This window comes from Rhopilema esculentum, chromosome 6 (assembly GCF_057945365.1).
Source record: "Rhopilema esculentum isolate cy_ngs chromosome 6, ASM5794536v1, whole genome shotgun sequence".
In the NCBI taxonomy this organism is placed as follows: Eukaryota; Metazoa; Cnidaria; class Scyphozoa; order Rhizostomeae; family Rhizostomatidae; genus Rhopilema; species Rhopilema esculentum.
This window is the reverse complement of record NC_142820.1, coordinates 9,531,934-9,554,869: the sequence shown is the minus strand read 5'-3', so window position 1 is coordinate 9,554,869 and position 22,936 is coordinate 9,531,934. Positions and strand designations below refer to the sequence as shown.

Here is a 22,936-nt window from a genome sequence, read left to right as displayed (position 1 = left end):
TAGTGACTTATCAGCAGGATACACCTTTTGAACAGGAATTTAAAAGCCTTTCTTACCATCAGTCAAACTATAGGTGCTCTATGTCACCACAGCACGAGAAAAGTCAATTATTTTTTAATTATCTTTACAGAAGATATACAGCTACTTTAGGATTAAACAGTATAATCATCTTCGAAAACATTAAAATAATAAGACTACACTGCATCCAAAATACTTTTCCTGCCTTTCTTCTGTCTGTAATCTGATTTCAAATATAAGACTAAAGATCTTTGTAACTCTTAAAATGTAACTTTTAAAGTTTTAAGGCTAACTGCAGCTGCAGGGACTTACAGGTTTGCATCGAACTAAGTATGTGTTGAAACTAATTCTTTGGTTTGTTTTTTCAGCTGTCTAAAGAATTTAATAAAATATATTCTTGATAATCTGCTCCAGCATGTCACAAGCAAATGATTTTGGACAGAAAATGTAAAAGAAGTGCCTAGATCAATATCCAGGCGGCTGTGGAGCAGTAAGCGTAATTATGAGGAGGGCAATATCTCATCTTCTTTCCCGCTGAAATTTATCAAATACTCTTTTGTATTCAGTTTTTTCAAAGTAAGGTAATTTTCTGAATTTTAGAACTCCATATAAAGCTGAAGAGTATCTTGAAGCGATGTTAAGAAACTACGATAGCAGAGTATTGCCTGCAAAAAATGGTAAAATTTTAATCTGTTTATTACTTCTGGAACATAATAAATACATGTTAAATTATTAAAACGGCATTAAAGTTCCTGCATTTGCTAGATGCAGCAAAAAGTAGATGATTCTAAAGTGAAATAATATTGTCAGAACACTAATATTATCAAAGTCATACGAAGCTGTTTCAGTAAATCTAAATTTTAGTCAAGCTTCTTCTAAAAGCGGTAATACCATGTTTAATTACTCACCTAGTCATAAATAAAAGGTTGATTATAAAAGGATGCATGCTGAATTGCAAAGCAGTATTTGTAGATACAGTGGAATCCCGAAATAACGAACTCCGAAGGGGACCAGAAAATAACAGTTATATCGGGAGTTCGTTAAACCGGGAGAAAACGTTTTTTATGTCTTTTAGCAGTTCACGTCTAAAAAATCCTGCGATGGGCTCTAACTTTTGTGCACATTTAACTCCAAGAGACTAAGCAGAATTCAGATTTTACTAAAGGTTAGACATCGAAAATGATAATCTTTATTTTCCTCTTATAATTTTGGACCAGGAATTGACAAAGCTAGTATTACTTCACGTCTAGTTGGCGGCTGAATGATGTCTTCGATTACTTCACATTCTTGCTTGTCTTCTTCTGCTTCTCCATCTGGGCCTCTCAATAAAAGTTTGTCGTCGCTTATTTTCAATGTCTCATATGTAAAGAGGTATTCGTTATTGTCAATGTACCCATTCGCAGTAATTTCTGACGCAATCGAAGTTTCACCTTGTGCACTGAGCCAATCAGCCAGTGCTTGGAATGTATCGTCGGCACGTTTTGCCGATTATATAAAATGATTTCCCACTAGATGAATGAACACCGAAAACAGTAATAACAGATGAAAAATTTATGAAAAGTTCGTTATATCGAGGGTAATTATGATGAAGGGACCTAAAAATTGGTTCGTAATAACAAGAGTTCGTTATATCAGGGGTTCGTTATACCGAGAGAATTTGTAAAGAGTTTGATAGGCAGAATCCAAGGGACCAAACATTACGTTCGTTACACCGGGAAGTTAGCTATAACCGGGGTTCGTTATATCGGGATTCCACTGTAATTTGTTTTCAGCAATTAGGCCATGTTTTTATCAGCCGCAGACATTGATTTACACGAAGTTACATAACTTTTTTCTCCTTTGTTAGATGAAGGACCGTTTAATACAGCAATAAGTACTTCTGTCACAAAATTCTAAAATTATCTTTAGATTTTTGTGAAAAGTGCATTGTTATCTACCTGGTTTCTTAAAGTATTTACCCTAGAAGTACTATTTATTCTAGGATCAACAGTCAAAATTGAAGTTCGAGCAAACATTGTTGACTTTTCCGAACAAAAATCAATACACAGTGTAAGTCTATTGATTATGCCATTGCAAAAGGTTTTAAAAACTGTCTTCTGACAAATAATGCTAGCAAATATTTGCCTAATGTATATTGTATCCTTACCAATGTTCCCCTTTGAAATTTAGGGTTGGCAGGGACAGAACAAGAAATGACTTCCACACACTGTAGGTCATGCTAACTAATTCCTATACTGACTATATTAGGTTATACTAACTGAAACTAATTCGATGTTCATGCAGCATGGATACCATGATTTGCTTGATACCAAGTTACAATGACAATCAATCAACATTGACAGTGACAACAATCATTTATTACACTTTGAAGGAAGAGCATACTGTATACAAAGAGTGCCTTCAACTGAAAGTTAATCTTAATATTAAAACGCAAATATGTCCTACGCCCTCAACTGAGAAAGACCAGCCGCTAATACTGCTGTCGTACCGTCAAAGTAAACCTCCGAGTCAACCATGCGACATTTGATCTAATACTCCAGGTTTCAACGCTCTAACCCAAAACAACATAAGCGCAAAAATATCTACAGCACAAACGCCTATCAGAGCAAAAAAAACATTTTCAAAATTCGCAGACAATAACTAATGTTTCGAGAGAAATAATAAGTGAGTGTGAAGTTGAACTGAGAATAAAAGCCTTTTTTCAGCGTATGGTTTTTTTCATTGATATTTTTGGCTAAATTTTGCCTGCCTTTAAAGAAAAAGTTTTAGATGTAGAAATTTGATTGAAACGCCATCATGATAGCAAAATTTCAGTTGCTTTCTGAAAATGAAAATTAAGTTTATAGTTTTCTTATCCTTAAAATAAATCTGAATATTTCATTTTACTTATTAAGGTAACTAATTTAATTAGTTCTTAATTTCTTAATTTTCTAATAGAGTAGACTCCGGTTAAAGTCACATCAAATGTTGCATGAAAACTTGTGACTGTAAACTGAGTGTGACAGTAAGTGGAGCTGATTTTAATAGTTTTGTGTCTTTGGGTCGAAAGTTTATGTGACAGTAACGAATATTGTGACTTTAAGCGGAATCGACTAAATCTGATAAAAATAATTAGAATGGGATAATTTTACCGAGAACACTGCTTGTTCAACTTCTGTTGTTGTGCAGGAGCTTCCTCTCTATGGAGCTCAACGATTTCACCAACAAAATCAAACTGACTTTCCGTCTTTAGAAATTGAAAATATTTGGATGATGTTTCTATCAAAATTTTTATTTACACTTGCGTTGCGTTTATTCTTGGTCAGGTTTTGGTTAGCAAAAGGTTGCAGCTGGTAAACTATAATATCATTCTTAGAAATCAACTCAATATTAGGATTGGCAGCACAAAATATTAGGATCGGCTTCTTTAGGAGTATGATATTTGCTTGCAACCGCATATGAATCATAGCTATTCAACTATTCAACTATTCAACTATCAATCGAATGATTACAAGATGCAAGAACAAAATTAAGAATTAATCAAGAAAATCTAGAAAAATTGAAAAAAATGAAAAATAATCCAAAATAATTGTCAGTTTGCAATTGTTATTCAAAACTTTTGTAAATCAAAGACACCAATTAAAAATTAGATATGAGAAGAAACGGCGTTTATTTTTAGCATTATGGGGTTGAAGTTGTACTACACTCATATTGGAATGACCACAGGTTGACTTTCAATGGAACAGACATTGATGACATCAGACTGGCAGGGAGCAAAGTCGATCTTATCTGGACACCAGATTTCACATTTGAAGAAAAGATTGGAGTTGCTAGCAAGATCACAACGGATAACAAATTTGTGGCAGTTCACGATAATGGAGACGTCCTATTTAGCCAAAGGTTTGAATAATTAGTTTTTCAAAACACAGTTTATTAACTAAGCACTTCAAATTCTTTATTGTTTATCTCATAAAAGTCTTTCTTGCAAAATTTCTCGCAGGAAAATCTTTAATAAACAGGTGAAAAAGATATTACTGTTTAATGCGTTGGTAGTTATTATTGTCTTAAATGGCTACATCTTTGCAATCTTACCCTTTTGCGTAAACATAGTTTTTGTCTGTTGAAAATTACTTTTCAGCACAAGATTTTTCAACTAAAAAGAAGCAGAATGGGAGGATTTCAAATTTTGTATTTTGAAATTTTTTTAATTCAAGTCATATTTTCATCGAAATACCTAATAAATATTTCTGATGGGTTACTGGAGGGGTAGTGTTATCACAGAATACGAGCCACTTGCACTTTTCTCAAGCAAGTATACTTATTTGGTATATCCTTACTCTATACAATTAAACAAAAAGAAGAGGCTTTCCTGAATTGTGATCATTTTTACTTCTAAGGTTTTAGGTTTTCAGGCCCTGCAGTTTTACACTGAAACTCTGTTGGTTGCACACTGCAATTCTCTGTCAATTTTCCCCCCTCATCCACGTGGATGCGCTTTTCCCCATGGGCATAGAATTCTTTCAACACACGGTTTTCAAGGAACTTAAAAGACTAAACGACGTCGAGTACTCAAGAGGTAAGATATAATGCAAATACTCGATATCAGACGTTGCGAACAACTCGAGTGGCTGATTTATCAAACCTCGATCAAACATAGTCACGGAGAATGAACGAGAAATCAAATAGCAAGAATCCATAAATTTCATGGCAGCCATTCTAGATAATTGAATAGACCATGTCCTTAATGTATCTTTGATTTGCTTAACCATGCTGTTAAATTATCTAGAGAGATGACATGCACTTCTATTGGCAAACCCTGTCGAAGGACATAGCTTGACCTCAACATACTTCGCAAACAAAGATAATAGCTTCGAAAAAGCCTCTTCAAATGGTCGAGTCGTCTCGGAAAATATAATTATCTTTCTAATAGATGTTCATACCGTTGTAGGCGGACTATCTCTTGTCCAGTATCATTATTAGAATTAGCATTTTACTTGAAAAGCGCGTTTGACGATAATGGACGCGAATGACCTACGACTAAAAAAGATTCAGGTTTATTTTGTCTATGTACAGTACTGCCCCCTTTTAAGTTAACGGTTTATGACAAAGCAAAAAGTTCTCTTTATCGAAGCAAAATCAATTATTTACATTTCAATTTGGTAGCGGGCATGCCACATCTCAAGAAACGACTCTGCCATTACATTATCAAGACAACAGGATGTTGAGTAACCCGAATGATAGAACTATCTCTCAATCATAAGAAGTGCGAATTCTCTTTCAAACACTGCTGTTTAGCTTAATGGATTCGTAACAGACAGTCTCCACAATACGATTTTCAGAAGGGATAATTTGATCGAACATAACTGGTTGCAATTTTGTTCATGGCTTGATCTCAGCAACAGCATTAGCAAGCTGCATATATTTCGCTTCATTCAATTTCGAAAACACCTGCACGAAGTGCGAACATGTGGTTGAAACATCAGGAAAAGTGCAAAACATTAGCAAAATGAAAAGCTTAAAGCTACCTTTGTTTATGGCTTTTCGTGCCCTCTCGAAATATCGACAATTTTCGGGAAATATGTACTTGACACTCTCTGGAATCTGGCTGGATCACCTCCAATAATTGCCAAACTGTAGTATATTTTCTCTTCAGCAGTTCACTGAATGGGATGCTTTACAATGTGCCGCCCCCAGCTTCCCCTGCCAATATGATTTCGTTCCGACGGCAATGATGTTTTTAAGTAGCTCTTTTGCAATGTAAGAAAGAACCCTTGGAGATTTGAACTATCGGGACTTTACTGTATTTGTAAATTTTGAGCATAGGTAAACTAAAACTCTCTGCTTTCGAGATTTTCGCAAAATTGTCCTCAAAAAAATGCAAAAACCGGAACCGTAACTGAACTACACACCTGCTTTGTGAGAAACTTTGAATTGGCACGCACCGTGGCTGTACATTGCAAAGATCAACCAAAAAGCTATCTGGTACTCTCTTATTCTTTACAAGAACATACTTTAGAAGACCACCAAAGATTGGCCAAAAAACGAGAACGACGTGAGAACATAACCAGCTTCAGCTGAAAAGTGAGAAGAAAAAAGGCAATGTGTTTTTTGGGAATATTCATGTTTCAAAACAGAATAAACTTTTTTTATCAATTTGAAACAACTACAGCTGTAATATTTACATTCAACTGTGCCCCTCCTGGCGGGAAAAGACCCAAGGTCATCGTGTTCCCACTATGAGGGACCACTATGAGAATAAACTTTATCAGCTAGTCAGAAGTGCTGCTAAAGCCATTACGAACAACTGGTTTTTAGTGATTTTAAATACAAATTATAGTACGTAGTTGTATAAAATGAAGTTTAAAATATAAATAACATTAAGAATACTAATTAGTCAAGTTATCCAAAAAATGAACATCGATCCTCGGCCAAAATTATCTGGTTCTGATACAAGAAGAGTGTACGGAAAGTTTAAAAACATGTCAAATAGTGTGCAAAACCATGTTTTCGATAATGACAGTATGTTTATAAATGAAAGTGAATATAAGAAGAAATTGACTGTATTAAGCTATTGGCATATTTATAAGCCTATTGACGTTTAATGAATTGTTGAGAGTGCTAAATTGAGCGTTACAAGAAAATCTTATTCTGATGTTATTCCGATTTAGTAGAAAGTTGCCAAGTTCAGTTATTATGCATTGAAACGACTTCAGAAAAGCTTTGTTATGTACTATAAAGTTGTTTTTTCAGTAACTGACTCAAACTGTGATGTATTACGATTGATAAGTATATTTTTCAACATTTATCTGATTTGACAGTTGATTCAATGGGCATCTTTGTTGGCCTGACTTTTTCATTATTTAGCAAGAAGCAAAGCACATGCAAAATATTTGCAAGCATTTCGACCAGCATGAACTTTGTGTCTTCTAGATTTTAAGTCGTGTAATCTTTAACAAAAACCGTTTGCTTTCAGCTTTAATGCGCATACCATAACAGTAAATTCAAAATATTGCGTTTCAAAATGTATTTTATAGAAGTTTCCATTTTTGATTTCAGGGTTATCCTTACTATGTTTTGTCCAATGGATTTCAGGAAATTCCCGTTTGACGACCAAGAATGCGACCTTCCAATTTTTTCATGTAAGATTTTTAATTCTATGAACATGCAGTTTCACGTAAAATCAAATTTTAAACAATCTTTCACAAGATCACGTATCTAGTAATCGTGCACAAACCTGCATTAAATTGAAATGCTAGTTACTTTCAGCATCCGTTCTTTAGCCCAGGTCATTCATTAGAAAGGTGCCTAGTTACGTAACGAAGCCAAATGTTTTTAATTGATTTCTACTTTGCAATGCACATAATAGTGAACACCGAAAGTTGTATTTAACCGCTCCGCGCAACTCCTGAACTAATGTACTTTTCAGTTGCTTATAACGACGAGCAGATGGAACTAAGCTGGATGTCTACAAGTGGTGGGAAGACCTTGCCAGGCGTCGTGCTGCGAAGTGAACCGGAAAAGCTCGGAGGCCCGTATCTGTTGGAAAAGCACAGTTACGGCAAAGTCAAAAGACAATTTGGAACATCAGGTAGTTTTTCTTAACTCCAGCATGGTACTGGAAAATGTTTTCATTGCGATACAAAGGAAGAAATATTCAGTTTAATTGGGTGGTTTTCCAATCTTTTCTTATCCAATCATGAAAAACCATTATGTTAAAATTAGGAGTGATAAAAATAGTTGTTATGTTAACAATAGTCCCTTGTCTCTGCTGTAAAACGCTATCATACGAGGAATAAAACCTGCAAACTGCAAAAAAGAGCGAAAAGGCCGTACAGCGAGTCAGAATGAGTAAAAATGGAGGTCACTGTAGTTTATTTGTCTTCAGGAAAATAATCAAAGGTTTTCCATTATTTACCTACTCTTTAAATACGTTGCCGCTGAACCTTAATTGTTCATAATCTCTTTCTTTTAATATCTTGTCTATCTTATTGCTGATAGCAGAACGGGCAAATGATAGAAACACATAGTGCGAAATGACAAACAGAGGGTTCACAGCAAATATCTAAAACTTTATATAAAAATACATTATTTAAAAAACTGAAAGCCGTGGGAATTGCAAATCTATAGTTGCCAAATCTGTAAGCCGAAAACAAGGACGTCTGAGGCCCCGTTTCTCTAAAATAGCGACAGAGCCCCACTTTGAGTATGGGACCCTTTGAGCATTCTCGATAATATAAAACCCCTCTCGAATTTGCAATAAACACCTTTTAGTTGACAACTAGCTCTTAATAGAAGGAAAAAAATCGTAATTCATTCTCCCTTAGTAATCACTAATTCAAATAACTTTATTTGACATACTAGGCATTGCTTTTACATTTCAATCTACCGAGTACTTATTTCACAGTCTTAATGATACCAGAAACACTATCTTAATAAAATTGTTAAGTTGTGTAGATAAGAGTTTCGGAAACTAGCAAGATTATTTTATCTATAGAAATATTGTGCCCGATAAACGATTCTTTAAATCTGGTATTAGAAACCAACATTAATCGTCTGAACATTTGCAGAGGTGCTTGCTGACTAAAAGGATTAAATCTTGAGAAAAAGGGATTTTTGTCATGCTTGCATGTTTATTCAGTTTTGATCAAAAGACATCCCACAACAAATCTGACCCAAGAAAAAGCTGCAAAATACACATAAAATTGTCTATTTCCAAATCATTTAAGGGGTACCTGATGTCAAAGTGATTAAGGCAAAGTCCTTTTTTGTCCTTCTTTGATTGAAAATTGCAGTACTTTCTACATAAAAATGATATCTAGATTTTCAACAGAATATCAGCACATTTCTTTCGACTTCTAATCGGCTTGTGCTTACACAAAAATAACCAACTAACATTTCGAAAAGCAGATTCAGTCCTTAATATTAACTTTGTACAGATAAGAATTTGAACTTGGAAGCATAGTGACCTCTACATTTTTCATTTCCAATAGGGTGAATGTATGAAACAAGCCGATTGAATTGTCAAATTATCGAGCAAAATATGTTTTTGAAAATTCGGTTTTTTGCACCATAGTAGCAAATCGGTTCTTTCGACCTTATAGAAATGAGAAAAATTGTCTATTGTTCAAAAACAAATTTTGCAATCAGAGCCATGTTCTTGTCGATAAAACGTTTTTGTTTCATTTTTTCTATCGCAGCATAACTATACAGCCCCAATGTCATCTTAGCCATTGCTCCTCAAGAATCCATATAAGGGTCATTTCTTTTGTGTTAAACAACACAACAGTTGTCTTATTCAAAAAGCTCTCTCTTCATCTCTATTCTCATATACATCGGAGGATTCTTCTCAAACCTTTAGGATTTTAGTCATGAATAACACTTTCAATGACATAAAAGTAATGGGATAAAAAACATCATTAAAATAATAAGTAAGCATCCTTGAGAGTAATAAAGGTAATGTCAATCCTACAGAATTCATGCCGGATTAGTCTGGTATGGGGAGCAGATATAACTCGTAGTACGTCAACCTCTTCTTTATCAAGCGAGACAGCGAACTGGTTTTGGATCCTTGCATAGAGAGCCCAAGGCCAGCTTTCTTTTGGCATGTATATGATGCTGTATATCTTATACAGTTGCTTCTTCTTTGTGAGAATCACATTGCAGAATCAGCCATCCACCCTGTAATTATATATTTCATAATAAAACCATTAGCCATTCACGGAGTTATCTTTCTTATTTTAGAGTCATACGACGAACTGGTGATTCGCCTGTCATTCCATCGACGCCTCTCGCATTACTTTGTTCGGATCTATCTACCGTTGATTCTGATTGTCATACTGAGCTTTGGCTCATTTTGGATCGACTATCGATCTACTCCAGCCCGCACCATCATGTCAACAACTATCGTCCTCACAGTGGTGACCTTTATTGTCAGCATCCAGAGTTCTTTACCACCAACAACCAGCATTCGTTCAGTCGATATATACTCCCTCTCCTGCTTCATTTTAGTTTTTGCTACCCTTATCGAATTTGCATTTGTGCAGACGGTCGATATTCGAGTGAGAATTATTGAAAGGAAATCAAAAGAAAAGGTACTCAAGCTTTCAAGCAAAGCTTTTTTCGAAGTAAAGTAAAGTCTTTTTTGTTATCAGAATTTATATTATTCATGATAAATGTCAAGTGAATGAATTCAGAATCTAGAAACTTTTAAAGTCAGTTCAATTAGTCCATTGCTGATGATAAATGCAAAGGAAAAGAGTAGCAGAAACGAATTACAGGTTTAAGGAAGAAGAAAGAAAAAGCTTTAAAAAGAACGCATCAGTTTCTGGTAAATGAAAATAATATTTTTACCGGTCAGTCATACAGTGCTCGATTCCGCCAATGCAAAGCTGGATACGCTTTGGTGCACGAAACCGGATTTTTCTAAATTTCATTTTCTTGTTTATTGGCAAATGCTATCGTCAAGCAATTTTCTATGATTATTCCTGTTAGGCATCGATATCCAATCATAACTTAAATTATCTATCTTTTATTTCAAGAGAGAGAAAAGCGCCCGCCAAGAGGCACAAGGAGATGCAACACCTGGAATCTTGAAGAATTCTTCATCTCGTATATGTATTTCTCCAAAGACACAGGCTGTTCCTGAGATTATTGTCAAAGGATTCCTCGGAAGATTTACGACTTACCTCTACAAAGCTCACTTTCAACACAAAGAAGAATACCATGTTTTAGACCATTTCTCAAAGCGGGTTTTTCCTCTTACGTTTGCAGTTCTTAACGCAATTTACTTCATTGTATATTCTACACACAAGTAAGGCAACAAATCAAGCAGAAAATATGAGTTTTCTTTCTTATTTTGAACTGTCGATGAGTGCCTCAAACTCTAGAATGGTTTGAATCAAACTTCTAGAATGATAAAGTTAAGTATATTTGAACAAAAGTAGCAGAATGATCTCAATGAACCTGAAGTGGCTCGTTCATGCTTGTCAGTTTTCAAGACGAGATTTTCGGTTGAAAGGTTGCTTTTCTTGGCCGCATTAGTAAAGAGACACATGGCTGGGTATTGGTTTTCGCAAAGTAGCAAGGGCTGATTGCAGACAACCTGTCGTATAACATATGATGAAGCCTCATCACGCAGGAGCTTCCATGGAGAGAGTGACGGATAAGACAGGGAATTTTTAACAACAATCGAGCGAAGTGCCTAGCCTTAATTTTTGCTCTTGATTTGGGTACTCTAGCCTTGCAGAATATTTTTAGCCCTGGATACCTTTTTGTAACACAAAAGAAATCACATGATCGATGACGTCATTTTCCTCGGTCATCAAAATTATTAATTCTCTTTTTTGAAAAATCGCTCCAACCATCTTCTTTTGCATTGTAATAGGAGCAAAAAGTTCTAAAGAATAAACGCTATCAAACCTGAAAATAATGAGTTATTGCTATTTAAAGTTTGCATGACGTCATCAAAATGGCGGTTCTGCAATTTTCAAGCACGTGGAATTCAAAAGCGTGTAATTTAGGTTGCTTATCTCGATTTTGAAGTTTTTTGACCTTCGTGTTATTCAGCAACTCAAGAATATCATTTTAGCTGATATATTTGCCCGTCTGGGAAACTAAGTATTGACGATGCTAGTGTTGGAGAATATACAAGTACATACTTAGCTCATGTACTTGTACTGGGCTGCCAGAGGTGGTCGGCAGTGGACAGTAAAACTTGTTTTCTTTGCAAGGATAAAGACCACAAACCCCATCTAGAAATCAAGCTCTGTTCCATTGTTTAGGAAGAAATCTATGCGCGATTTAGTGATAGTCAATACTACTTTTTATGTGATTTGGCGTAATGAAAGCATCTGTGGCTCTAAGCAAAAACTGCTACGGGACTTCTATTCACGGCAAACAAGAAGATCACATTTGAGTGGTGTAGAGCATGTCAAACACAATGGAAAAAGATGAAAATAAGAATTATTTTTCTTGTTAGCAAGGCTGAAAGTACCCAAATCAAGAGCAAAGACTAAAGTTAGGCACTTTGCTCGATTGTTGTTATAAATTCTCTGTCTAGATGATCTCCTTTGCTGACAAAGTGGGCGAGCCTAACAAATATACCGACATGTCTGAAAACATCTCGATAAAGCTCCCTTACGTGGCAGAAAACTTCACGTTTCTACAATGGATACTTCGTCGAGGAGAGTGTCACACCCCTCCCTTACATCCCATCCTAGTGTCATTATGCAAAGACTTGTCTCCATTTCAATCCTATCATTCACTGTCTGCGATCCAAGTTGCTTTAGAATTATCACTGGCAGAGCAGAGGCATTAATATACAGAACAGCAAATGTGTCAATGTCTGGTTGGATCAGAATTTCGAGATTGTTGCATAATGTGTAGGTAATGCGCAATCCCAGCAAAACCAAAGACAAACTAAAGAAACTGCAAAATCGTGTAACCAGAATTATAACCATTAGCACATACACCACTTCTGTTCTTCCAACTCAATAACCAATAAGACACTTATTTGGGAGGATGTTTGTTAACATACACTAAACCAAATTTTTTAAAGCTTACATTATAAATCTAGAAAATCGTCTCTTTTTTGATACTTTTTCTTCTGGTCAGCAGATTGCATTAGCTAGCTGGAAAGCATATATTTGTAGGGTTAATCCAATCGTTTTTCTTTGTTTTCATTGACGAAAAGCAAATATCAAAATTACATTTCAATAGAACAGAAGCTGCTTTTAGATAGTGATCAGTTCATCCCCATTTCCTTAACTTCAAACCAAATCAAGATTTTTACCTTTTTTGCTAATACAGTAATATTTGGTGAAGTTCTGAAGTCCTTGTGGACCACTATGATTTCTAAAACATGCAACCTTGATGAGTCTAGGTAGAGAGCAGCATTTAACATGTATGCGAACAGTTGCCATTTTCTTAGAAAATGACCTACAGAATTTAAACCTGTTTTGGTATCACGTGTTTCTTCAAGCACATCAGAGCTATGGAATAGAAACTATTGAACTGAATTTCAAGCTTATGCGTTACCTTCCATTCTACAAAGAAGATTAATCTTTATTGAGTTATTCTGAGCACATCAATTCTATGCAAATTTCAGTTACAAACTACGAATTCAATTGTTCATAAAGGAAAAGGTAATACTCTAGCTTTTTTTCAATTAGACTTAACAGGTTCAACTCAATACAATGGGAAACCTAAAAAGTTTCCCAACTCTTGTGATAATGCTGGTATAAAGCACGTTCACAGTTTTACATTTGTGAGGTAAGTGGATACTGTAAGTTCACTCTTTTGGTAGATATAGTGAACTCTGAACAAGTAACAGCTTGATGTTTTCAAGTTTCATGCAGAGTTAACTTGTGAAGATTATCCAATGCTATGAAAAACGACGAGCCGACCAGCTTGAACGCGAATAATAACGAAGAAAATGCACTAGATTCTGTATTCACCGTTATTTATCTAAATACAGAGTTATTAACAGGAATATTTACATATTGCATCACTGCATACTATTAACAAAAGCTGCTAACAGATTAAAAGTTCAGAAGCATGACCAGATTTCTTCTGAATTCAGAAGCTAGCTCTAGTTGACAAAGAGAGGGAGCTTCCTCCAAAGCAACAGCGGATTGTATCATAATTGATTTTGAGAAATGCGACCACTTAATCTTGTCAACAGTCTTGTAAAGCAATCTTGTAGAGCAAACAGCAAAGTAAAGCAATCTTTTGAGTGTCAAGAAACGGGCAAATCAAGTAAAATCAATAACAGTTAAACTACATCTGATCCATTGGGTTTTTTCGAAACTTTATTCCTAGTCTTTTGTCAGAATGATTAATAAGATCGAATTTTCAAGTCACATACACGTGAACCTCTTGTACACGCGAACGTCATGTACACGTGATGTATCTGCTGTAAAAGGTTTAAAGATTCCCCTAACCAAAACAATTGATATTGAATTCCCTTTTCACTGGGAATGCCCTTTCATGGGGTTGAGAAAATAATATTTTATATGTGTGCTGTATTGTTAATCAAAAGAGCAAAAATGATCTCAAAGGTTTTATTTTATGTGAATCCGATATTTATCTTTACGAAAAGCTTGTTAGATTACTTGAACAAGGTAAAGATATCCTTAGAGACGTATATACACAATATTTATACACGAACTATTGTAAATGTCTACTGCTAAGTCTTAAATTAGATTTAAAAGAGGCTCTGGTCTACGTACTTCTAGCTACTAACATTACAGCAATCTATCAGCATCGCACCATATATAGACTTAGGCCATAGGAAATTCTGAAACTGCGCCAGGATTATGTTTAAATATCTTTAGTGAAAGATTTTGAGCCGTAGATAATCCTTGTTATGAAATTAGAGACTGGATAAGAGGCATCTTTATATCCATGCATTATTAAGAGCTTTAGAATATGGCAGTATCATGTGGCTACGATTTTCCTATACGTTTGTGAATGGCTAATTGCGCTTTAAAATTTTGATGTGGAATTAATCTTCACGTAAACCAGGCTATTAATATTGTAACAAAACAATGCTGAAAACTACCACATCAAAAGAAAACGTTTGATCGTTTTAATGAGTTATGTTGAATTAATTAGATTCTTTAAAAATAAATCAATATTTTGCGAGCAGAGATTATTCTATGGACGAATGAAACCGAAATACTTATCTTGTCATTAAAACAATACCTCAATTCATGGAAATTAGTTATTCTTAAACTTTGCTTAAGTCCTATAACACCGTTTCAAAGGATCACATGGATTCTCATGGATTGTTAACAAACGCATTTGAGCTACTAGCTTGCCTTATATTCTGAAAATCATCCTTAGCACCGTTGCTAACTTTTGAATAACAACATTTGATAAGTACAGACAAAGCTTTTAACTTGCAGTTTGGAAACAGCAAATTATGAAAATGCGATCTTGTGTTCATGATACTATTCAAGAAATGATTATTCTGCAGTCATACTGACTGGCTTCAATTTAGGCAAACAAGGCATTTGAAGTTTTCGGTTTCGTTGGTTTAAAAACCTGCCAGCATTCAAGTTAGATATGCAAGCTGATTTCCTTCAGGAACACCGACCAACGTTATCTATCTTTTGAGAACTCTCTCACATGCCCAACTGCCAGAAAATAGTACGCATTAAATATTAACGCTTATGGCATTTAAGCTGCATCAAATTTGCAAACAACTTCGAACCGTCCCATTTTTTCAAATCTTTTTGTTTTCAAATTGTTCCCTTTTCCATCGTTCTGGCGTGAATGCAAAGCTGACGTGCGTTGCAAAAGTATGTCTCTAATGCTACAACACATCACTTTAGAAAGGGCTTGTCTATGATGCCTTAAACTCATCGACATCGAATCAGCGTCTTTAAAACTGCTCATACGGCTCAAGTGACGAGCGTGCATAGCTCTACGTCTTGGTCTCCATGGTTAGCATTCGAATCTCTACCATTTTGCACGCTTTTCTCTCTCTGATACATCGTTGCATAGCGTCTTCTTTGCATATAGTCACGAGTCTTGCCACAATTCAGGAGCTCATTCCAGAGATCTTTGAACGATTCACGAAATTTAGAATTGAAGGCGTTATAGATTATTGGATTCATGCATGAGTTGGCAAATAAGAGCAAGTAAGACAGTGTAGAGACTTCAGCTTGGTTGGGAAATGCTTTACTTTTGGAAAACTCTAGATATAAACCAACAACATGATAAGGCAAGACGCAGCACGCAAACGTTACCGTTACTACAACGACCATTGTCAATACTTTTGTGTTCTCCTTCTGTTTCTGTTTCTGCGTTAGAGTTGCATCACCTTTGGGGTTGCCGCTCAGCTCAACGGCAATCAGGATGTAAGCAAACAGAATAAGCATTAACGGAAATATGTACTGGCTGACGAAGATAGCAATAGTGTAGTTCCGTTTGCCTTGAGGCGTGCTAACTTCGATGCAAGCTTGTTGGCTAGGGTCATAGTTCAGGCGTATGATATAGGGGACTACAAAACTGAAGCTAATCAGCCATAAGAAACATATGAGGATCTTTGCTTGTTTAGTTGACATTTGGCGGCGGAAAGGATGACGTATAGCCCAGTACCTTGTGAGGCTCATTGCGACGAGTGTATAAACTGAGGCATAGATCGTCATTGTTTGCAAAGGGTACAACATATGACAAAATACCCTCCCATACAGCCAAACACCTTTTAAAATGAGAGGAATCTCAACAGGTATACAGATGAGAGTCACTGCTAGATCAGCAATTGCAAGGTTTACAATAAGCCAGTTAGTCACTGTCTGCATGCGTCTTTTCCGGGAAACAACAAGTATAACGACGATATTGCCAATGGAGCTGAGAAAGAATACGATGCAGTAGACTGTTATTTCTGCAATGATAAGGTTTTTCGATTTCCCCTCAACTGCAAAGTTATGGCTGCTGTTTGATACATTGTTTGCTTGTGACGTAGGAGACAACGTTGTGTTTTCCATTGCGATTAGAATCTAGAATCAAAAGAAATAAAGGTTATGTTGATTTGACCTTCACGGTGGAAATGATTTTTCACGCATTTTACTTGAAGACCCAAAATTTAAAGAAAAAAACTACCAATGTACGGCCGCATAGTAAAATAATCATAAAACTTTAATGCAAAACATAACCTTAAAGAAAATGGTTACACTTTCAATACTGGGTTGAGCCTGTTCAATTAAGGAAAGAGCGATACCAGAAAAAAATATGAAGGTCAAACTTTGTGAACGAGCGCCTGTGTCTCGGAAAAATGACTGTGGAAATTCTCACCAACAACCGATTGCACAAGACAACGGTTTCTTATCTGTCAAGCTCTTACACATTTAATTTATCATTGAGTCCAAATGTTGAACTTTTTACGGATAATGGCAAGCAATAATTTCATTTATCAATCACATTGTGCGTTATACTATCTTACCTTCTTTACTTCAATAGCATTTTCTTTAAGTACGGTTGTATTTACGCATTCCTCAAGTTGGGAGACATCCAACACTACGTCCAGTAGCAAAACCCTTCCAACATATTATCCTTATATTTTTCCCACACTGACACTAGACTATTTTGCTATCAAAAGGACCATTTATCTGATAGCAATATGCCAAATGCTCTAGTCAACCTTGGCAGGCAGCTCGCTTTCCTTTGAACTTTTCAGTTACAAATGGCGCATTCTCGTAGCTATGTCTTGATCGCACTTTCGCTACATTCGCAGCTTTCAAATGGAAAACACTCCGAACAGTAACAAAAGCCTTAAAAGATTAGAAATGTTGCATAACAGTTGAAGGTCGATTCATGACTCAATGTATACTTACAGAAAAATCTACTGTCGTCTCTGCTTGAGAAGTATCAAGAGAAATTAGTGGTTTACAACACAAAAGATCTTTCTTGAGGCAATTTGAGAGCTGCTTAGAAGCTGTTTAAGATTGCGAGTACAAAACGATGTATTTATAATCCCGACTCATTTTGACAATGATAAATTTATGAAGAATTATTGTTCGTCATGATGCTGCTTTCTCCTTTCACGACAGCGCTTTTGGCATAGTTTTCTGACTTCATGTTTTGTGATTTCTAGAAGTGCGCGTTACTTTGTAGGCTTTGATTGTTTGCTAGTCAAAGCATTTAATGAGGTTTCTTTAGCTCAGCTGACAAGCAGAAAAGTGAATAGAAAATCTAAATAAGAAAGAGACTCTAAAAATTAAAAAGGAAAGTTTATGCTAGAGAGATCTTGAGGTGTGCATAACAAAGAAAATTTTATATTGTGACGACAATAAACAAGATTCAAGGAATCAATGAATAAATTTTCAACTGAATTTATGTAGTTGTCATAAGTTCAAAAGAAGAGTACCAAATGGAAAGAAAGCAAGCCAGAAGTTAGTAGCCTTATTTGCATCTAAGAGATTGAATTTACTAGCTATTTGGAAAAAAACTGCAAAATCAAAAACATAACTTTAAAAAAAAAGTTTATACTTAATTGCAAAGTCAACACCTAATTGAAATTTAACGTTTTCTCAGCATTTGGAACTATGTAATATTTAATCAAACCTATTAAGAATGCGACTAAGTAAATATGGAGCGTGCAGCTTTGTTAGACTTGTTTGAAGGATATCTTTGACAAAGCTTTATACAACTTTCCTTTTAATACTATATACAGAATAGTGTTTGTATTTGCTACTAACTCTCATATTTCTTCTTTTACTCTTTTACTTCCCTCTTTTTCTATACAATTTCAGGTTTTGCAGAATTATACACAATTTGAAAGAAATTTCTTTCCTAGCAATGAAAGTTCTATTAAATTGTGTTTTTGAACCTCAGCAAACTACTGGGAAATTTGGGTCAACTGTGAAGACTTGGTGTGTAGATAGAGAGATATAATTTTTTTTATGTTTTTCATAGCAAATAACTTCCTGAAAAATCGCATGTAAGCACAGGACTGCATGGTTGCTTTTTTCCATTTGAATTCTGTTTTGAGAAACCTAGATAATAAAAGTTCTCAATTGACGGCGTTTTCAATAGGTTTTTTGAATCTCGAAATGACGTTAAACTACACTAGGTGAGCAAAAGTATTACACCACTTCGACGAATGAATAATGGCGTCAGCGTTGTGAACAACATCCCCTTCAAAATTCAAACCACTTTTGTGAAACCATTAAGCATCATTCCATGATTAAACCTGAATGAAACAAAACTTTAAACCTTTTGCAACCCATTTTATCTTAATTTTGTGAAAAATATCTTTTAAAATTTCAAATAGTTAAATCTTACATTGGAGAGTCTCAATGATTTGAAAACCTTGGCTTGAAAAATTCAATCAAAAACTTTTACAATTGGTTACTTTTAAACGCCAAATGATTCTTAAGTGAACTTTGGCAAGATTACATTTAGGTGTTTTAGATCCCAGAAGATCATTATTGGCCTTGAATTTAGCGAAAAGTGACACTTTCACAGCCGTTTTTAATGATGACATTTCAGGCATTTGCGTGTCACTGCTTACGACTGTTCATCGCAGAAATTTTTGTATTTTCATTCAACGAGGAGCTGAAATGCTGTTTTGAGCAATTTACAGTATTATCTGTTCTCTAAACATCGCAAATGGGAAAAATGAATTTAAAGGCTACTGAAGTGTTTTATCGATTTAATTCTGTTGCAACATGTTACGAAATGGTATCCGAAATCAGGCCCTTTTCAGTACGAAGAACATGCAACCAAGACTTACTTTAAAAAACTCGGGAAAATTAACATTTTTCATTTTCATTGTTTTACTTTGATAAATTTTCCATTAACTCCAATTCTAACTATCATCTTAAAACTTTTATTTACCTGCAGTAGCTACTTGAATTTCATTTTGCTATAGAGAGTTCGCGGCGCTGCTGCCATTTTTGGCAGATTGTGCAATACATTTGCTCACAAAGTGACCCTTGAAAAGGTCTATGAAAAAGGAACAAAACAGAACTTCAAAAAAGAGCTGTATTCTAAGATGTAAGATCGCTGAAAGACTCACAGGGTGCAGGTGTATGCCTAACTAAATGCGCAGGAACTGTCCGTTGCTGTTTCACTCGCCGCAAAAACAAACTTTTTTAAACCTTTCTTGGCTTATTTTTCGAATTTAGGATGTTTTATTTATGAGAATATACCTTCTTTCCAAGCATTTCTTAATTCAAAACGCTTAAAGGGTTCCCACAGCACCTCCAGTGGTAGACGATTCTTCTTTGTTTTTCAGCTGCTGGCTAAAGTGCTTTCACACTCTCACTTTTAAAAAGTCCTTTTCTAGGATTTATACTTTGTTAAAAAATTCCAAAAGCATTTTTCACCACTGTAGGGCAGTCCACAGGCTTCAAAAGATGTATTGGTTTTGAGCTTTGGTTTTAAACTTGGTGAATTACCAATCGTTGCCAGATAAAGGAAAATCTGTATTTCAAATAAGTAAATCATCAGATGAAGCTATTTCTGGTTTAACATCGCCTAACATGGTTTAACATGGTTTAAACCCCCCAAAATTTTAACATTGAACCGAAAAGGTTCTGCAATGTGAAAAAATAAACAGAACTCACAAACAGGCTCATAAAACAATAATTTTCTCTTTTATCTTGAAATATTTTCCGAAGGGAATATCTGCTCTTTAAACTTTCCAATTATAAAATAAAACCTCGAATATTTGTAGAATTAATTCTAAAGAAGGTTAGTATCAGGTATCAAGAAAAAATTAGGTAGCAAATCTCAATTAGAAAAAGAACTTGGATTGTGTATATTTGAGCATTTTGCAAACCTGAGAAGATTATCAATTATCAATATTACATATCTTTTAAATGCCGTGTGATTCAATGAAGTGTATTTTCATCACAAAAGAGCTATGGTCATGAATGTTGATAATGATCTTGAATTTTTTAGATGCTGATCAATTTTTGAGGAATAAAACATCAAGAATTGAAAAGATCATCAAGATGCACATGCCACGTAACATGATTAGAATTACAGCGGGCTGTTTATCAAATTTCTATTAGATCCTATTTTATGTCATGCACGCTTTTCCTATTTTGTTAGTCAGCCTCAGCTATAAGCAAGCATAGGCAATCAGTGATATATTATTTCCGAATCGGCAAAAGCAATCCTTAGATTCAATAGAAATGCTTATAGATCTTGTTATCTTATCAAGCACTCTGGGTCATATGGTTTTTTAACAGGTGCTACAGGTAAGCAAATTTTGATTCTTCTAGAATAAGCCATGTTTCGTGAACAGCAAGGAATAAATTGTGACGTGGCTTTCTGATACCAAATAGTCATAAAGCCTTCAAAGCAGATTCTTCTACAAATTCTGTCTTAAGAATTTCTTCCAGCTCAGCTCATTTTTAAATTGAAATTTTTGATTAGATTTCATATAGTATCAGTAGTGTAACGAAGCAGTGTGGGACCCTTATTAAAATAAGTGTTTCGGGGCCCCTACTAAAAGAAGTGTTTTGGGGCCCCTCTGCTTAACTACATTTTAGTCAAATTTAGAGCCCGAAAAACCCTTGAAGAAATAGTACACAACAACATCTGAAGAAGAATTCTGCCGCCTATCATATTTCTTTTGATTCTCATCTAAGTTCTTCCCAGATATTCATGGATCGAATAACAGAGCTATAATGCTTCTAAATGCTTCTAACGTGTTTATTAAAAAATCTAGCACTTAAATTATAGAGACAGATTCATCTTCCTTTATATACTCAAATGAACCACCTTGCCGACATAGCCTAAGCTGCAAATTCAATAGCATCAAGCATCAAGCACATCTTAACAAAGATGACCATTCTCAGTTGGATAACACTTTGGGAGATCTCGCTGGCATGATTTTGCTTGTGTAAAAGGTTCACTCGCCCTTTCATCGTTCCTTTCAGGATATTCAGAAGATTAAGTAAAGACATGGTCCGTGAATTTTTCTTCGTTCTGTTCTCCCTGCGGAGGTTGATTTGAGCTTGGAAAATCTTGGTCTTTTCTTTTTCAAAAAGGGAAAACTTTCTTTGTGTTTCATGCAGCAGCTTTGACTTAACGTTTCAATTCGGCTCTTTTGCTCGCACCGGATTCATAAACACGCATGGCATTGGAAGACATTGTGAAGGGTGCATTAGAGGAAAACCTAAGAACGGATGACTTGCAAGCTTTTTTCATCATTTCATACCACGGCATCGAGGCACAAGAAGACCTTGCTGTTGGTTAAGCCGAAAGCTTAAAAGGATTTTCAATTCACCATAAATCAGTTTAAGCTGGCAACATTTTGCTTCAAACCAGTGCGGCTCTTTCAAATGCAAAGTAAACTGTCTGGTGGCATTTTTCTTATATCATATATCTTTTTCTTTGTTGTTATTATTGTGGCTGCACAACATTCAATATCATTATTTGCTTCTAAGCCTGAAATCACAATACCTCGCTATCAAATTTGTCAATGATGCTATCAATGAGCTAGGCAACTTGGAAAATTCATCTAACTCTCTAAAACCTATTCCCAAAGTCCCAAGCTTTGCCAAATCTGCATAAAAAGATACCGTTATTTCCCTGCTGTTTAGAAAGCAAATCATGTACCAATCGATATTTGATGGAAATTTAGATTTATAGCATAGATGTTAACAGACTAGCCATTGGTACGCTACCTAGCAATAATAAGTGTATGATTTTAAATCAAAATAGCGATATGAAATGATATTAAGATTCTTATCTTGTAGTACTGAATATTGTAGTACATTTATGATACTATCGGATCCCTGGTTTTTACTTCTATGGACTAAATAAATTTTGGTCACAGCTTTTTTTTAGTTGTTTAAAGTTGGTACAATTTCTAGCTATGCATACTCAAGCTAATTAAAACCAACTAACTTAGATTAACAACGCTAATTCTGAGATTTTTCTTCTTGAATATTTGTAAACTAGGGGAGTAATTTATATCTTTTGGAACCGAGTTACACATTTGGCTACATTTGTATGATACGGTATTAAATCCATATATTCATTTATGGAAAATATTTCATCCATAAAAGGTTGATTCAATCCGTTAAATGTTTTGTAAATTACTATCATAAGTTATTGTAAATTTTTCTCATGAGAAGTTATTGTTTTATTCTTTATCAAAAGTTGTTTGAAAGTTGATTTATAATCATCATGAGCAATTCTCGTTGCTCTTTCATAAATCCGGTTTATCTGGCTATTACTTTTCCTACTGCAAAACATCCAAATAAGAGGACAATAATTAAGATATTAAAGTTTTCATTAAAAGAGTTCGCTTGAGAAGCAAAGCAACGGATTTGAGTTTACTGGGACGAATGATAGTGTTGTTTTATCTTTGGTGTTAGACGCTACTGCAAAAAACATTTTAAGAACTGAAAATGCCACAGAAATGATAAAGAAAAAAACTTCATCTGAAATCATCTGAAAACTGAAGGTAAGC

General features: G+C 35.1%; 2 protein-coding genes across 10 annotated transcripts in view; one reads left to right on the top strand and one right to left on the bottom strand.

Annotated features, from left to right (window-relative positions):
* The window catches only part of LOC135686796 (glycine receptor subunit alpha-1), a 41,508-nt gene extending 26,482 nt beyond the window's left edge, over nucleotides 1-15,026 (top strand). For 3 of the 5 annotated variants that reach the window (XM_065203135.2, XM_065203136.2, XM_065203134.2), the window contains exon 13: nucleotides 619-695. Coding sequence is in view for 2 of the 5 variants with exons in the window: in XM_089108945.1 (XP_088965071.1) it covers nucleotides 619-695; nucleotides 2,000-2,067; nucleotides 3,677-3,897; nucleotides 7,054-7,136; nucleotides 7,424-7,585; nucleotides 9,739-10,088; nucleotides 10,536-10,811 (1,237 nt within the window). In the remaining 3 variants the exon portion in view is untranslated. Of the gene's footprint in view, nucleotides 1-618; nucleotides 696-1,999; nucleotides 2,068-3,676; nucleotides 3,898-7,053; nucleotides 7,137-7,423; nucleotides 7,586-9,738; nucleotides 10,089-10,535 lie in introns of those variants that run through there. The other 2 variants (XM_089108945.1, XM_065203137.2) reach the window with 1 other exon arrangement.
* The window catches only part of LOC135686798 (neuropeptide FF receptor 2), a 41,769-nt gene continuing 32,263 nt past the window's right edge, over nucleotides 13,431-22,936 (bottom strand). For 4 of the 5 annotated variants that reach the window (XM_065203140.2, XM_065203143.2, XM_065203141.2 and 1 more), the window contains one exon: nucleotides 13,431-16,502. In XM_065203140.2, the coding sequence (XP_065059212.2) occupies nucleotides 15,402-16,490 (1,089 nt within the window). In that variant the 5' untranslated portion in view covers nucleotides 16,491-16,502 and the 3' untranslated portion in view covers nucleotides 13,431-15,401. Of the gene's footprint in view, nucleotides 16,503-16,945; nucleotides 22,529-22,936 lie in introns of those variants that run through there. The other variant, XM_065203139.2, reaches the window with a different exon arrangement.